Raw genomic sequence first — 17,557 nt, 5'->3', positions numbered from 1 at the left:
CACAATAACATATGGTTCTGTTACTACGTAAAATTATATCAGGGTCACAATAACATATGGTTCTGTTACTACGTAAAATTATATCAGGGTCACAATAACATATGGTTCTGTTACTACGTAAAATTATATCAGGGTCACAATAACCTATGGTTCTGTTACTACGTAAAAAGAATCAAAGAAATCTTTTGAAAAATGAGCGAATGCATAGCTAGACAATTTTTGAATATTACAATGTACTACGTTTAGTTACCCGTGCTTCCGATGTCCCCGGTGTTGTTTGTACTTTTCGAGCCATTATAAAGTGTGTAGACTTCAAAGGTGTAGGTTGTCCCCGGTGTTAGTTCATTTACAGGCAAGTTGTGGGAAACACTGGTGTCGTCATCTGCCGTAATGTTTTGAAAGGACTGGTTGAGGTTGTTGTACTGGGCTAGGAATCCGTCATATCCGCTGCCATTCAGGGTAACGGTCAACGTCACACACACGTTTGTCTGGCTTGAAATTTCTACGTTATCAGGGGCAGAAGGCCCTGAAATAAAACAGACACCACGCGTTGAGATAGTGACACACGTGTCGAGACAGGAAGTGCTACGATCATTATTCAGTATCGATATACGTATGATATCACAATAAATAATCACTTTAATTAAATTGAATTTATCGAAATAATTTAAAAGCATTCTTTTGAATAAATTTTAAAAACAGAATTGGATTATGATGTTAGTCTCAATACGCCTGTATGTGGTATTGGTTGCAAAATGTCTAATATCACAGGAAAATAATTATAGGACGTATAAAGACAAGATTTCAATTACATATATTGGCAAGCCTTCGACACATGGAAGATGGGGAAACATTGCAACAAGTAAATCTGTTGCATTCAATCAATCACAACAAGAGGCCCAGAGGGCCTGTATCGCTCACCTGAATATTTAAGCAGTCATAGCATTAAATATGATATTGCACTACAAATATTTCCCTCGCAAACTTTGTCGGCTCCATCTGTTGAAGCTACCAGCCAAATGTTATTATAAGATTCTTTACTTTTTGGTTTTTCTTCAGAAGTTGTTTTTTTCCTGTGACCTTATAAGTAGGTCAATGTCATGTTCCTTCTCAAACTTAGTTAGCTCTATCCCAAGAAGCTACCAGCCGATTCTTTTAAATCCATTCCTTTTGGTTCTTCAGAACAAATCCTTTGAAATGTTGTTGACCTCTGTGACCTTGAAAGTAGGTTGAGGTTGTTTTCATTTGCAAACTTTGGTGAGCTCTTCCCCAGGAAGTCCCCAGCCAAATATTATATTTTCATGCCTTTCGATTATTTAAAAGAGGTCATTTGATGTTTTTGACATATTTGACACCTGTGACCTTGAAAGTAGGTCAAGGTCATTTTCATTCTCAAACTTTGTCGGGCTCTATCTCTGGAAGCCAACATTAAATATGAAGGTTCTATACCTTTTAGTTCTTCAAAAGAAGTCGTTTAAAGAGTTTGACATATTTGACCGCTGTGACCTTAAAAGTAAGTCAAGGTCATTTTCATTTTTAAAATTTTGTCGGGCTCTATCTCAGGAAGCCACAAGTCAAATATGAAGATTCTATACCTTTTAGTTCTTCAGAAGAAGTCACTTGAAACGTTTAACATATTTGACCGCTGTGACCTTGAAAGTAGATCCAGGTCATTTTCATTCTCAAACTTTGTTGGGATTTATCCCTGGAAGCCACCATCCAATTTGAAGATTCTATACCTTTTAGTTCTTCAGAAGAAGTCATTTGAAGCGTTTAACATATTTGATCGCTGTGACCTTGAAAGTAGATCAAGGTCATTTTCATTCTCAAACTTTATTGGGATTTATCCCTGGAAGCCACCATCCAATTTGAAGATTCTATACCTTTTAGTTCTTCAGAAGAAGTCATTTGAAGCGTTTAACATATTTGATCGCTGTGACCTTGAAAGTAGATCAAGGTCATTTTCATTCTCAAACTTTGTTGGGATTTATCCCAGGAATCCACCATCCAATTTGAAGATTCTATACCTTTCAGTTCTTCAGAAGAAGTCGTTCAAAGTGTTTGACACATTTGACCCCTGTGACCTTGTAAGTAGGTCTAGGTCATTTTCGTTCTTAAATTTTGTTTGGCTCCTACCAACGAAGCTTTCAGTCAAACATCATGGCCCTATGCTTGTTCGTTCTTCAGAAGAAGTTGTTCAAAGAAAAGGTTGACGGACGACGATGGACGATGGACGGACGACGGACGCCGCACCATGACATAAGCTCACTTGCCCTTGCCCTTCGGGCAGGTGAGCTAAAAATGACTTAAATTAGCAAAACGAATTTAAAGGAAATACATCCAGACGGGTAAAAAGCAACACTACTGATAGTATTTCTTCACGTTGATACAATTCTAAGTTTATAGTCGCTACAAGGTCATGAGTTGTATAGAAAAAAGACTAATACAATCTCTCACCCCCTTGGGGCTGAAATAGGAGAATCTCAACCCGAGGGGGAAGATTCTTAAGTTAAAGCCGAGTGTTTGGCAACTTAAGAATCTTTCCCCGAGGGTTGAGATTCCCCAATCTCACTCACAAGTGGGTAAATGATTCTTTTTCTCTTACCCTGTTCTCCCATTGTGTATCATGTATTCTCCCACACCTGACAGATTTATCTCCCGTTTTGCCGGTGCTAGATTTATCTGTCTCCGCCCTAAGGTAGAGACGGGGGGATTCCCCTATTCATAACAATGGCATGACGTCACTTCAACAATACAATGACGTCACGTCAACAATCCATCAACAAATTGCCTGTATGTGTTTTGGGTCCATGTTTACCTTTATTTCACATTAAAATACTGTTAGATATGGGAGAAAAATAATCAATCGCTACTGGTTGTGTAAGATAGAGAAATCTCAACCCTCGGACTAAGATTTCTCTATCTTACACAACCAGTAGCGATAGATTCTATTAATCTCACACTGGTAGAAGTGCGCATACACATGTGCAGGGTAAGAGAAAACCCTCTTCCTTTATATTCGAAGCATCAACATTTCAATGAAATGTTTATAACATTGATGTTGTAGGCGGGGGTTTTATATAAATATTTTACAGTATATAAGCAAGAAGCATCATATCAATAATCTGACTATAGATGAGGGGCATTATATCAAGGTTTTACTGTACAAATACTAATGACTTACCATTACCATAGTGTGCTTCACATTAAAAATTAAATGTAACCACATTTCCCGTGCTAAAAGCGCCAAAACATCAACGTAACAAACAAAGTATCAACACAATAAGACAAATTCAATATATATAACAGACAAAAAGGGACAATAGGACAACTCCATAACATGTGTTTCTGTCCATTTGTATGTTTCCTTTCTAATCCAGGAAAGAATGAAAGTACATACTAATGTATATCATGTAGTAAGCATGTATCTATATATATTTTTTTCCAGATGAACATCAATTCAAAACGGCTACCGGAAATTTCTTCATTGCAGATTGAAAAGAAATCTTGTGACGCCAATAATTGCACAGCAAAATGTATCTATAAAGAGTAAAGACAGTTCTTAAAGGCGATATAGAATATTAAATGAAAAATTCAAACACTGTAGAGTACTCTTTGGTAATCGCGACATTAAACATCCTTTGGCAATGCAGCGAACAATAAAGACATACTGTAGATGCACGTGAAGGTATGGAGATAATAAAGGAAGATGTGTATGTTACCGTCATATTGAATTTCAAAATTCGAAAGAAAAACAAATTGGAATATGTTTAAACCTCTAAATTGCAAATGCCGATTCTTGAAATTCTTGGTTCGCATTGGAACCCGGATAATAATCAATATTTATATCACCATTCAAAATTCCATGACTAATCTTTGTTGCCTCTACCTGTCTGTATCATCTAAATCGGCACACATCCAGCTTGTGAATAGATGCCAATAACACCAGAAATATTCTACATCATGATTCCCTCGAAGCTAGTATACATTCGGACTCAACATACAATAGTATATGTACTCAAAGCATAACTCATACTTTTTCTAAACCCATCTAACTTTAGATAAAACAGAAGGAATTGTGTGACCTTCCCTCAATTTGTTCTTGGTCTATGTATCTAAAATAGCATTCGAGAAGTAAAGTTATTAGAGCTAAGATACCAAATAATAGAAATATTCCTATCATCAACTCACCACCAAAATCAAATCTCGACATAATAATCTCGCTATATCTCCGCAAATCTCAAAACACAGTAGGCGTATCCCCCAAAATATATATCTATTGTATCCAGAAGACAAACTTGGAAATCAAACTAGAATAATGTCAGTATGACATCTCACCGCTTTATAAAACTCAGGGCAGGTAATATATTTTATAGACTTTATCATTCGGGAGTCAACATGTCGTAACTGGATTACTAACATAACATTTTATTATTCCCATCGGCCATATTGTCTTCAAAATTAATGTTCAGCCTCATGAATGATTAAAAGTTTAGGCATTCTTTGTTTTCACTGTTGTGCATCTTCTCCATCGTCGGCCAAAAGAGATAGGTCTGCTTTCTGCTACCCTACCGACCCTAAAATATTTTTGGCATTCTAGATTTGTTTTTTTTAAATCATACCAACCCTATTTATTCCAGATTTCGGCCCTGTCCTGTGATTTAGAATATACCAAAAACGACGAGGCGGCGACCTCGCTGTGTGCAATCAGCCGTTGCAAAAAGGGTTTTAAATTTTACTCTGATTAATACCGTCGAAAAATTCTGTCATTAATCTTTTCTTTAGTATCAAAAAAGGCTCACATCAATAATTACAAAATATTTTCAACTGTCTTTGTGTCTTCGCGTAAGGAAGTCAGTGTACATAACACGATATTTAGCCATAATAAAAGACGAATATCATACCTTTCCATGGCTGAATGTATAAAGATGTCTATATGCGATATCGGATTTACACGAAATCACTGAAATAATATGAACCCAATAAAACATGAATTAGAATATTTTACTGACCCTTTAAGTTTTTTTTGGCCACGAAGTAGGAAACAGACGTATGTTTTTGTGTGCCTTATTTCACAAATAATTACATAAAAGCTGGTCTACAAATAAACATATGTATCCAATATCTTCTGACAAAAATCCGCAACCTGCAAGAATGTTTTTTTTCCACTTAGACTATAACTAAAGTTATAAGAGTTGTCGCCCTTTCAACAACTTGGATTATAGATTGTACGACACAAAATGTAAATTCTTGTCCACCATCTTCGTAAATTGTTTCAGCGCCAAAAATAGACACAAAAGACATAAACATTGGTGCGGGAGGTGTTTGTGAAAAGGAAGCACGTCTTTGTTCACGTCCGCCTTGCTTGCCCAAGTATCAGTACTGGTTGTCGTCATGTCGACCTAAGCACGGCAGATAAATTGCGTCGCCATTTGCATCTTTATGTATGTGGTGATACGTCTACCCCTTCCAATGTTTTTACATGCATGTCAAAATTTTACTTACCAAAGAACTGAAATAAACTGAAAACTTAACACGTTGGGAATAAATCCGCATCGTGAAAACTCTTTAATCTCGGGCGCTCAAAGAACTCGAATCAAACATAATTCCGACCTCAACGGTTTGTGTAGAACACCAAAGCTGACTCCCGAGAGTCGGACTGTGTACAAGACACTGCGGAGGCTTACAACTTATTATTAGTGTGTTTTTGTATTTTGGGAAAGAACAACAGGGGACTTGATATAAGTAAGTGAGTGGCATAGCTTCTAACTTTCTCTTTTCGATAACTTAACTATAGAAATGAAAAGCATGCGCGAGCAACACACCACACGACTTCCGTCTTCACCCACAAATAAAATCAATAGGCGGCCCGGCTCCTGCCGAGAGCGGTTTTAAAACAAACATATGTAATCGATGCAAAAGACTTAATATGATACTGTTTAATATAGAATTTTCGAATCAGCTTCGGCATGCAAAATTAACGATAGAAATCCACTGCGTTATTTAAGCAGGATAACTATCCAGAGTACACTACAAAGTCATGTATTTATAAGGACTCACACAACTAAATCAGCCAATCAGCAAGTGTGTCATGCGATGGTAGTCCCTACCTTAAAGTTTTCCGGTTTAATACAGTGCCTCTGAGTAATTTAAATAAGTAATTGATGACATATTTTACATTGAATGTAATCTACAGATATTGAACTTTAGAAAAATGCATAGTTTTAGGAGATTTTAAAATGTGATGGCAGATTGATGTGGGGTCAAAAACAGGAGGTGTTCCCGTCCCACTTCATCGGTTTGGCTTGTTAACGTCCGGTTGTCAAAAGCAGACTCATGTAGCGCTCCTATATGCCACCAAACTCACCAAAAAAACCCTTTTGAATCCTTTGTCAGGTATGTATCTGTGAATCTAGACAGTTGTCACTAGTGTTGAACTTCAAATATTAACACTTTTAGCTCATAACGTTAATTATTTAGTTGTGTGAGCCCTTATAATTGGTAAAACTGATTTATATACAGAAATTATTAAGTGACGAATGAAATTATTATATTCTACAATAATTTTTAAACTGAAAATAATAAACACGAGGAAATGTTATAGAAATGTTGCTTTTTCTTATTTCGTCGATTCATATTTTATCTTTATTTGATGCTGAATAGGATGTGATATTAACAATGGAAAAGTGATATTGAAGGAGAAAGGGAGGTCAATAGGTTTACTGACATGTTTTATTCCATATTACAAACCGTACAGATTTGCTAAGAAGAGAAATGTTAAAATGTAAACAATCAAGTAAATACCTTAAACTTATTTATATATTTATCAAACAATTGTTCATTAACGGTTAAAGTTTACTATTTACTGGAAATAAGGAAACTGCTAGGAAACCTTGTTTGTCGATGCAGAAAGCCAAACTAATTGAACGTGTTACTGCACCCTATAACCATGTTGTTAATTAAGGACTCATCAGTAGTTCTGCAGGTAAAACAGATGTCTAAAGTGTTCAGAAATGTACAAACGTAGTGTACAGCGCGTGAAAGTTATATTTAGGGATCAACGTTCACCGGAAAATCGGTCTGCATGAGAATAAAGGATCCAGTCAGTGAGATTTGCTGCAATGAATTAACCTCATGTTGATACAAATACTTGAGCGTGTGTTGCACTTTAAATGTAGATATGCGATGATATTGTGTAACAACAATCATCTTTTCTTTAAATCCATTCTTATTAACATCCTACATATCACAACTACAATAAACATAAGTGTATCCAAATATGTTCTGTGTTGTCTTTAAAATTCGACAAAATTCCAAAAGTAACGTTGATGAACCCAATTTGGACTACAAGATTATGATTTTGCCGTAATGTTTGTCTTTGTACAGGGCTATAATAACAATTAATATTAAAAACTTTAATTTATCTAAGCGCAAATCATGTTTATGTTTATTGGTGGGTTGGTACCTCAACCTAGCTGACCATATGACTGTCAGAGTTATCTCTCCTATAACTTTCTCTTCCTATCTCAGAAACTGCTAGAAATGTGTTGTATATTTTCAGTTGCCAACATTTGCTGTAACGGATTCATTGTCGTCTCACTGGGAAGAAGCCCTATACGTGTACAGAAGTGTAGTAAGATGGGTGCTTTGTCATAGTCTTCAGTATTTTCAAGATGTGGTTGGCGGTCTTTTGAGGCAACACCAGTACCGCTTTAGTGCAAGTTCTTACCATATTGACCAGTTATCATTCAATGAACAGTTTCACTTGAACTAAGTTTGTGAAGTTACAAATTACATTTGCAAATTTAATACAAAGCATATTTAATTTGAAGTGTACAGCTGTTCCAAGTGATCATTTGAATTTCAAATATGTCCAATGGGACCAATAGGAAAAATAGGAAAAATGAGGTGTACATAAGTTCCCAGTGTTTACTTAACTTGTCCTTCATATTTCAATTGTCCCGAGTTTTGCAGTATGGCATAAGTTTGATGAAGTTGATCTGTAGTTGTCTCAGTTTGGTTTACCCTATGACTCTAATTTAGATTCGGTAACCACATCTGTATGAAGCCCTGGCAATATAATCCCAAAACTTAAAAACAAAATTATCAAAGCAGCTAATTTGGTGCTTGCGTTGTTTTTGTCTTTGCTAATACGATATTTAATTTGTCAAACGAAAATTAATAGATTTGGAAAATAAAAATTGATTTAACGCATCAGTCTGAAGTTAAATAACATAAATTTGTTTTTGATGTAAGTGAAATCAATAAAGAAACAGCAGAACTGCCGTATTAAATTTTATTGGCTAGGTCCGTTATTTGTATTTCCTTAATGCTAGAAACTAATACTTGAAGAAGTTACTAAAAAGATGGCTCAATATTCGACGTGCAAAAGAATTTTTTATTACTTATGACAACTTTAAAATAAACAAACTGGTTCACTTGTGGTATTTGTAAACAAACGTTATCAAACGCATCGTAACCATTGATAACAACATAATATCCCTGAGTTTCAGGTCTTCTTATTTGGCAAAATTATATTAATAGGTTCCTGGAAGCGTTTACACTGAATATTGTTTTATTACAATAAAAGATGATGTGAAAACTTAAGTCACATGGTTAAAGAGTAGAAATAAACCACGAGCTACATAAGCTTACTGTAATCAGCAACAGTTTCTGTTTGAATGGAAAAATAGCCCAACTACTATCACACACATCACATTTAATAGCAAAGTCTGGCCTAAAGGTCTACTCTACTCAGCTCTGATTAAGCTGTCTCTTACCCTCTGTTGTTTCGTTCGCGGCTTGGTTAACTGTTGAGCGTTTTACTTTGTCACCTTTCAATTAAATGGCAATTGTAAGGGAATTTCATTACTGGCTTATTCATGTCTTTTTTTCATGAGTGAAATAATATCAGCCTTGTACCAAATTGAATGAAATATGATAATACTAAAAATATCTACTTATAAAGCAACGATCTCATAAATAAGACAACAATTACAAGATAAATATGTGTATTGCGAAGTCCTTAAAGGGGAATTAGTTGTTTTAATATATACAAAAATGCCTAACATATCCCTTCAAGAAATCTACTAATGTTATCAAATCACTAACAAATTCCTCGTCACTTACTTGTTGAATCCTGAGTTCTATAGAAATGTTCACTCTCCCATCCATTGGCCTGAGTAAAGACGGTGAAGGTGAAAGTCGTTCCTGGAGTAAGACCACTGACCAGTAGAGGACCAGTCGATGTGTGGTGTGGAAATGTGTCGGAGCGATTGATACCACCACCGACCGTCTGGACACGGTACCCGTCATAACCCCCTGGACCGGGGGCCACAGTCAGGGTCACACTGGTCGTCGTCCTATCAGTTACCGTGACGTCACACGGACTGCTGGGAACTGGTAATTAAAAAAATACATCAATTACCGTATGGTAATCAAACGCCGTACATTTTATAAGGAATTTATAGTTATATGTAACTGACATTGAACTACTAACAACAGCTGGGTCAAACAATGTAACATCATTAAGCCAGTACAACTCATTAGTAATAGATGGAGGTGTTCTAGCCACTGTTGTAAAAAATATAAACAAACGTTTGAATCAGCAAAACATTGTCTTTCTATATGAGATAACATACTTTCTTAACATCAATTTGTATGTTAAAGTCGGACATCTATATTTGTATTGTTAGTCCCAGGTCAACCAACATGATTGTTTTTGTAATTCTTTTATCCAGGTTCTGTAGCTTACTATACGGGTCACCGAGCAACAGATATAGTACGTCGTAGTGCCGACATGACATTTCAGGAGACAATGTATCTCTTGAAAAAGTCCCAATACATTGTGTATGTAGCCAATTAAAAATTAATGCTTTGTCTAATCTTGTTAATTAGATGTAACGTATTCTGTGTTTTGACGCATCTACTCCTTTCAGACATATTCATTTATATATATATATAGTAGATAATAAATAAATAAGTCCTTGCGAAGGAAAACATAGTTATTTATATAACTATATAATTATATATATAATGCATATTTATTAAAACATAGTTATAATTCACTTAACATTGATATTTAAATCAGGCCGCAGGTTTTCCATGATTTCCATCTCTTTAAAAACTCTTTGAACAGGGTTTGTATTTTAGAAAACAAGAATTCCACAGGAGTGGAAGTGTCGCCAGCGCAGGCAACTCTAATGAGATTATGAAGACGGGATATATTTATATTAACGTGACTCCGATCAACCCAAGGGATGTCGAGTTATCGCACGAAAACGCAATCCAAAGCCAGCACTATTAGTTAGGAAGCACTGTATGAAGTATCAGCTTGATCAACCTAAAGAAACTCAAGTTATCGCACGGAAACAGATTTTATAGTATAGTAACTGTGACCTGTTACCTTCGGACATTAAAAGCAATCCAACGCAAGCATTGTTGGTTAGGAAGCACTGTATGAATCAACCCAATCCAACAAGTTATCGCACGGAAACCTTGTTTCGGTCGACGCAACCGACGACGACGACGCCGCCTAGTGTTGTAGGCGACTCGAAAATACATATAATGGAAAGATTTTGAAGGAGCATTCATTCCATCAGTAATGTGTCGGCTTATTGGTAAATGTCTATAACGTTCTAGAGGTCCCTTCTCATAAACGTTACAGATAGTATACCTATGTTAGTTATACCTTGATGCCTTTATAATTATGCATTACGTCCTTAAAATTATTATGATGTCATCAATAGATGGACAATCTGTTATGTCACACAATACTTTACTAGTATTATGTACCTATCGGTCTATTACAGTGAAAACGTTAGTAAAAAGCTTTCTTTTGTCGGGTCGGGTATAAAAAGGGTGGCTGCAGTGTCTGTGCTGTTACATTTGAGTGAGGTGAAAATGAATGGCATTGGAAGCAGGGAAAACACGCAAAACGGAACTCATTACATTTACATGATAACAACCTCATCAACAACTTACACGCCAGCATACATACATGAGGAAATATTAACAAGAGGCACAATCGGCCTGCATCGCTCAGCTGGTATTAATCTCACACTTGTAACCTTAAAAGTGATCTAAAATAAAGCTACAGGCAAAATATCAGTATTTATGATTAATAGTCATTCATCAGAACATGTTAAAAGATTTAAAAACATTTCACCCCTGTGACCTTGAAAGTCAAACAAGGACATTAAGTTAAACAATTTTATAGCCCTTCATCTCAAGATGCAACTTGCAAAATATCACCACCTTATCCCTTTGTTTATTGAAATTAGGTCATTTTAATTTTTTTAAATATTTGACCAAAGGTGACCTTGAAAGTAGGTCAAGGTCATTCAAATGAAACAGCTTTTTCATCCAAGCATGTTACTGGCTAAATATAAACATGTGCCCCACGGTTATTAAAAAAAAGTCGTTTAAAGATTTTAAACAAATTTGACCCCTGTGACCTTGAATATGAGTCAAAGTCATTCACTTTAACAAACTTGGTAGGTCCCAGCATGCTACTGACAAGATATCAACATTCAATACATTATGGTTATTCAGGAGAAGTCGTTTAAAGATTTTAAAATATTTGACCCCTGTGACATTCAAGGTCATTCATTCAAACAAACTTGGTAGCCCTTCATCCTAGCATGCTACTGGCCAAAATATAAACATCTTTGGCATTTTGGTTATTGAAAAACGTTGTTTAAAGATTTTGAACATATCTGACCCTGTGACCTTGAATAAATGTCAAAGTTATTCATTTGAACAAATTTGATAGCCCTTTATCCTAGCATGCTTCTTGTCAGATATCATCATCCTGCCCCTTTTGGTTAATCAGAAGAAGTCGTTTAAAGATTTTGAACATATTTGATCCCTGTGACCTTGAATAAATATTGACAAACTTGGTAGCCCTTTATTATGGGCCAAATATCATCATCCAGCGCCTTTTGCTTATTTAGAAGTCGTTCAAAAATTTCAAGCATATTTGACCCCTGTGACCTTAAATATAGGTCAAGGTCATTCCTTTAAACAACTTTCATCCAAGTGTGCTACTGACAAACTATCACTATACTGGTCCTTTTGGTTATTCAGAAGTTGTTGAAATGTTTTTTGAGACAATTGACCCTGGTGACCTTGAATATTGGTGAAGGTCATTCATTTGAACAAACTTGGTAGGTATTCATTCCAGCATGCTTCTGGCTAGTTATCATTACCCTGGACATTTTGGTTATTCAGAAGAAGTTTTTAAAAGTTATGAATACACTTGACCCATGTGACCTTGAATATTGGCAAAGTTCATTTATTTGAACAAAATTTGAAGCCCTTTATCCCAGCATGCTACTGACCAAACATCACTTTATTGGTCCTTTTGGTTAGTTGTTTAAAGGTTTTCAATACAATTGACCCCTGTGACCTTGAATATAAGTGAAGGTCATTCGGACGAATATTTTATGGGCGGATTGGTAAGGTGGTTAACATTCGGCCTTCGGGCCTTCGGGCCAGGTTAGCTAAAAATGTAGTATTGGTCGTACACTTTGGTACACTAAGCTTCTCAGGTCCTAATACAGATGTAATTAGGGTATCAGTATAAATGTCCCAATAAACGTGCATCTTACCTGTAGAGGCTGGTACACCTTTAAACGGTATAATGGTCAGTACTTGATACACGTGCTACTTACCTTTAGAAGCTTGTACACCTTGGTACGGTGTACTGGTCAGGAGCTGATACACGTGTAACTTACCCGTAAAGGCTGGTACGCCTTGGTACGGTATACCGGTTATATCCTAATACACGTGTAACTTACCTGTAGAGGTTGGTACGCCTTGGGACGATGTACTGGCCAGGCCGTTATACACAGATTCCACCGTAAAGGTATAATTGTATCCAGGTGTGAGTCTATCTACTATATATAACGTGTCGTTGGTTGGTGTACGTCGTGTCTCCATCTTGCCGTTCTCGTCAGTAAACGTAACATTATAGCAATCGACTCTTCCTGTTGAGGGTGACGTAATGTTTAGTGTTACGTTTGTAGTCGTTTTGGCAATAACGGCGACTGTTCCAGGAGGGTTGGGAACTGAAATAAAATCGTTATGATTTGGTCTAAAATATATCGATTAGGAGAACATATTTGGTACTCCTATAGTGCTGTGAAATACTGATGACTTTTCAATTGTACTTGTGCATTCCCGTTAATCCAAGAGTGTGTAAGTCATCTCAAAGTCAATAACAAATTCATGAAAGACTGTAAGTATGATCACATCCCAAGTCACAGATTTCTTTAAGGCAATGAATCGCAAATATGTTTCCGTCCGAATAAAAATATAAGCATGCAAACTTCCGAAAAAAATAGTTTGTTTTTATTTTTTCCGTCCATAAATCTGTCTGTCTATACTTCTCTTCATATTTTATTTTTACATATTACGGACAACAACGGAGATGTGATTTGTTTGCATAAACGTTATGATCAAGTGCGCATATGCATGACATCTGTCCGTATTAAATAGGATTACTGCTACGTCAAAATGACCAACATACATACTCCATAAATACTGACGAAATAAAGTGAAATAAACAGAATAAAGGTCCCAAATGACTTTCCCTCCTGACAAAAGTGTCAAAGTATCTTCATATTCGAAAATGTTTCGTGACATCCTCTCAACAAAATGTACAAATATTATAACGTATCGGTGGTAGCCACCAGGAGGCCGAAATCGGCACCCGCCCTTTGCCAGTTTATGAATAGATGCCAATAACATCAGTAATATCCTACACGAAAGTCCCTTGAAAGGCAAATTTTGTCCATCTGGTCTTTAGACAAAATATAAAACAATACAAGTCAAACAAGGGGTCGATCAATGTCGCACTCTGTGTACTTGGATATTTCTCGTTATGATCGATGGTCAATCTCGGGAACTCAACAAAATGACACAAGCGTCATCTCTTGTAGTAACACTACAACGGCTTCTTAACGTTCTGTTCAGTTTTTATATAGATAGAGGCTTGACTATAGATTTAATAGGAGTACAGCCATGTTAGTACACATTGGAGGGAGGGCATGCGATGGGTAATGCAGCGTATATCTGGGTCGAGACATTATTCCTTCATGGAACTTTAAAATGTATACCGGGATGATATTAAGTAAAAACCTGAGATGTGACGTTGCAATGTTTGTATCAGAACAGAAAAATATAAAGATATTATATTGCTGTTCTTCAATTGATATCCTTAAACATTAAACGAATACCATGGCTAGTGTTTCGATTTGCTAGTGTGTTATTTACAATGAGATTAGCTGTCTGCTAGCATTGTTTTTAATATAATCTCACATTCACATTTATTCAATACCAGCAGTGTCATATTCTCAGGATCTTAGATACTTACAAAGAATAGTATGGTCCTTTACATGTCCACATTGTGTTTTGAACAGGATATTCGTATAAGCAAACAACACTAAGTACATGTACCAACAAAGTTTTTCGTTTTGAATAGAGTCAAAGAATGGGTGCTTATTTGGGCGTTCTGGTGGCCATCACCAAAGTTTAAGTTTTTTTACATTGACCAACTTTTCAACTAGGTGCTACCTTTTTCGGCCATTTCATTATTTGCAGCTTTAGTGTTACGCAATACATCAAAGTTATGAAGAAACATTCAAATAATAACATGCACGAAGTAGTTTTGTTAAAAAGAGACCATTTGTGATTTTGTTCCCCACTTTACCCACATATCTAGAAATGGTTTCCAAGCTGACCTAATTTTATGTCATATTGTGATAGCATTAACCTAAGGTATGTATATAATACAAATAAGAAACTTATCGGTGACAGCCACCAGGAGGCCCAAAATAGCATCCGTCCTTTGCGTTTTATAACTCAGTTTTAAGAAAATTCCTGTGTGACTTAAAACGGGGACAGCTTTATTACATAATATATAACAGATAAAAATAAAACTGTTACTATTGATGTTACTTCTGAAATGACTGTTCTGTACTCTGGTTTGTCGTTGTAATAGATCTACCGAGCTTGTCTTACTTGCTACCTTTATACGACACGAAATAATCATTCTTCTAATATAGGTATCTTGTTTATAACAAATGATAACATTGTTTATTATTTGATATGACGTCACTATTATACATGTACATAGACAGTAAAAGAAGTCCTCAGAATGATAAATAGTCTTGTATTTGTTTATTGAATACTATTTAATATAAAGTTGGTAAATAATAAACGGTTTATAGATGAACGTAACGCGCACACAAGGTAATGTATCTTTGACAGTTGGTAGGAGATGCAGCAAGCCAAAAATTAATTACATGACATTATATCATAGAACACTTTATATACATATATATTCATCTGTTAGATTTAATTATTTAATTGTTTCAAAAGTAATTTAGACAATTTTGATGTGGAGAAGTTTTCTATCACATAAACGCTCCTTGAGGTCATATCAAAGCTTGCTTACGAACAAATTTAATAAGTACATTGATTGTGTATAAAGTAAAAATTGATATTACTTATTTCTAATCTGACGAATATTATTAATTTGTTTGAGGTCACATTTCAATGACTTCCTTTACATAATAGTTAAGTATACACCACAGGTGACTACATACGAGGCCGGGTTGTAATACCTGGTTTTGTTGTGGCTGATGAAGTGGTCGTACTGGTAGCAGGTGTTGTTGTAGATGACGATTTAGCAGAAGAAACTGGTCCTGCTGTGGATGGTGAATTCCTAGGAGTAGTAGAACCTGGTCCTGCTGTGGATGGCGAATTAGTAAGAGCAGTAGAACCTGGTCCTGCTGTGGATGGCGAATCAGAAAGAACAGTAGAACCTGGTCCTGCTGTGGATGGCGAATCAGTAAGAGCAGTAGAACCTGGTCCTGCTGTGGATGTCGCATTAGTAAGAGTAGTAGAACCTGGTCCTGCTGTGGATGCCGAATCAGTAAGAGTAGTAGAACCTGGTCCTGCTGTGGATGCCGAATCAGTAAGAGTAGTAGAACCTGGTCCTGCTGTGGATGCCGAATCAGTAAGAGTAGTAGAACCTGGTCCTGCTGTGGATGTCGAATTAGTAAGAGTAGTAGACCCTGGTCCTGCTGTGGATGGCGAATCAGTAAGAGCAGTAGAACCCGGTCCTGCTGTGGATGTCGAATTAGTAAGAGTAGTAGAACCTTGTCCTGCTGTGGATGGCGAATTAGTAAGAGTAGTAGAACCAGGTCCTGCTGTGGATGTCATACTGGAATCGGCACTGAACCAGACCTGTGAAAAAATCGATAGTATGTAGAAAATCAACGTAAGATATTTGTTAATATTATGAAGACGTCACACTGTTTATATCGTAATTATCCACTGCCATTTACGGTACTAATACATTAAAACAATGAAGTCAATAGTGAATAGATCTTGTGTTCTTGGTACAATGATCATATTTCAAGAGCATCATTTTCTTATCAGCATTTTGAGTTGAGAACAATCAAGTATTTTTCATTCTAAGTGTTCATAAATATATGTAGATATGCAACAAAAGAGAAAGGTGCCTATCAAATCCTTTATAATGCTGGAAATTTCAATGTTTGATCCAAACAGATCATTTATAATTACCAGGTGTTTCATGTAAACTGCACCAAAACAATTTAGCAAATTCTTAAACGCTGTATGTGAAACTTATGTCTCGATCTAATTGGTACTGTACACTTCGGACGAAAAGAGTAGGCAAAATTGTCAAGATAATCATCAGAATATGAAATAATGTAAGCCCCACTAGAACGAAAATCATTAACATTTTACAAAATAAATGATCAATTGTGTAAGCGATATCTCCACACTGTACAGCGATGCAGGTCTTTTTTTTCTCTGCAAGCAAATGTTAAATTTAATAACATAATTAACTTGAGTGTTCAAAACAAAACAGTTATCCTTGATGATATAGTCCATCATTTAATTAGACTGTTAAACAGAAGTACATTTATTTACAGTATGTTTAATTGAAAATCAGTAAGATTTAAACAACACTTTAATAGACAATAAGTTACCTAAAAAACGAAAAAAATAAAATAAAAAACCCATCTTACTGCACCATATGACATCACACTCGTACACCTTAAAACCTGTTACCATGGTGTCAAGGCGTACTTATAAAACAGAAAACAGTACTACAGCGTAAGTTCACTCGATATATAAAAAGTTAAACTACAGCATCTACACAAAACTAAACAATACCACGGCGTCAACACACAAAAACACATTAAAATAAAACAAATAAAATAAAACGAAATAAAATCAAATAAAATACATATCTTATTGACAGTACTGTCACCCTTGTTTTATCTATTATGAGAAGTACTACATTATCAGAAATATTTTTTCCATTTATATATATTTTTTTTTAAAGGATTCAATTAAAGCAAATTTGCAAGCTTAAATTTAAAGCTGATATTTGTTCTAAAACTCCTATTTAAATAAAAATCAATTTTCAACATAAAAACTAATATTTTTAAAACATTCAAAAATAAACTTAACAGCCTATTTACAGAAGTCCACATTGAATAACATAGGGGGGGGG

At 35.6% G+C, this 17,557-nt stretch overlaps 1 protein-coding gene across 4 annotated transcripts in view; it reads right to left on the bottom strand.

Annotated features, from left to right (window-relative positions):
• Positions 1–17,557, bottom strand: part of LOC110462581 (receptor-type tyrosine-protein phosphatase eta-like) — a 108,776-nt gene that overhangs the window by 63,193 nt on the left and 28,026 nt on the right. For 3 of the 4 annotated variants that reach the window (XM_021516583.1, XM_021516582.1, XM_021516581.1), the window contains exons 2-6: positions 15,630–16,254; positions 12,801–13,070; positions 9,130–9,399; positions 8,781–8,834; positions 251–526 (exon numbers count right to left, since the gene is read on the bottom strand). In XM_021516583.1, the coding sequence (XP_021372258.1) occupies positions 251–526; positions 8,781–8,834; positions 9,130–9,399; positions 12,801–13,070; positions 15,630–16,254 (1,495 nt within the window). The remainder of the gene's footprint in view (positions 1–250; positions 527–8,780; positions 8,835–9,129; positions 9,400–12,800; positions 13,071–15,629; positions 16,255–17,557) is intronic. The other variant, XM_021516584.1, reaches the window with a different exon arrangement.

This window comes from Mizuhopecten yessoensis, unplaced genomic scaffold, assembly GCF_002113885.1.
Source record: "Mizuhopecten yessoensis strain PY_sf001 unplaced genomic scaffold, ASM211388v2 scaffold10809, whole genome shotgun sequence".
NCBI lineage: Eukaryota > Metazoa > Mollusca > Bivalvia > Pectinida > Pectinidae > Mizuhopecten > Mizuhopecten yessoensis.
This window is presented reverse-complemented; position numbering and strand designations above follow the sequence as displayed.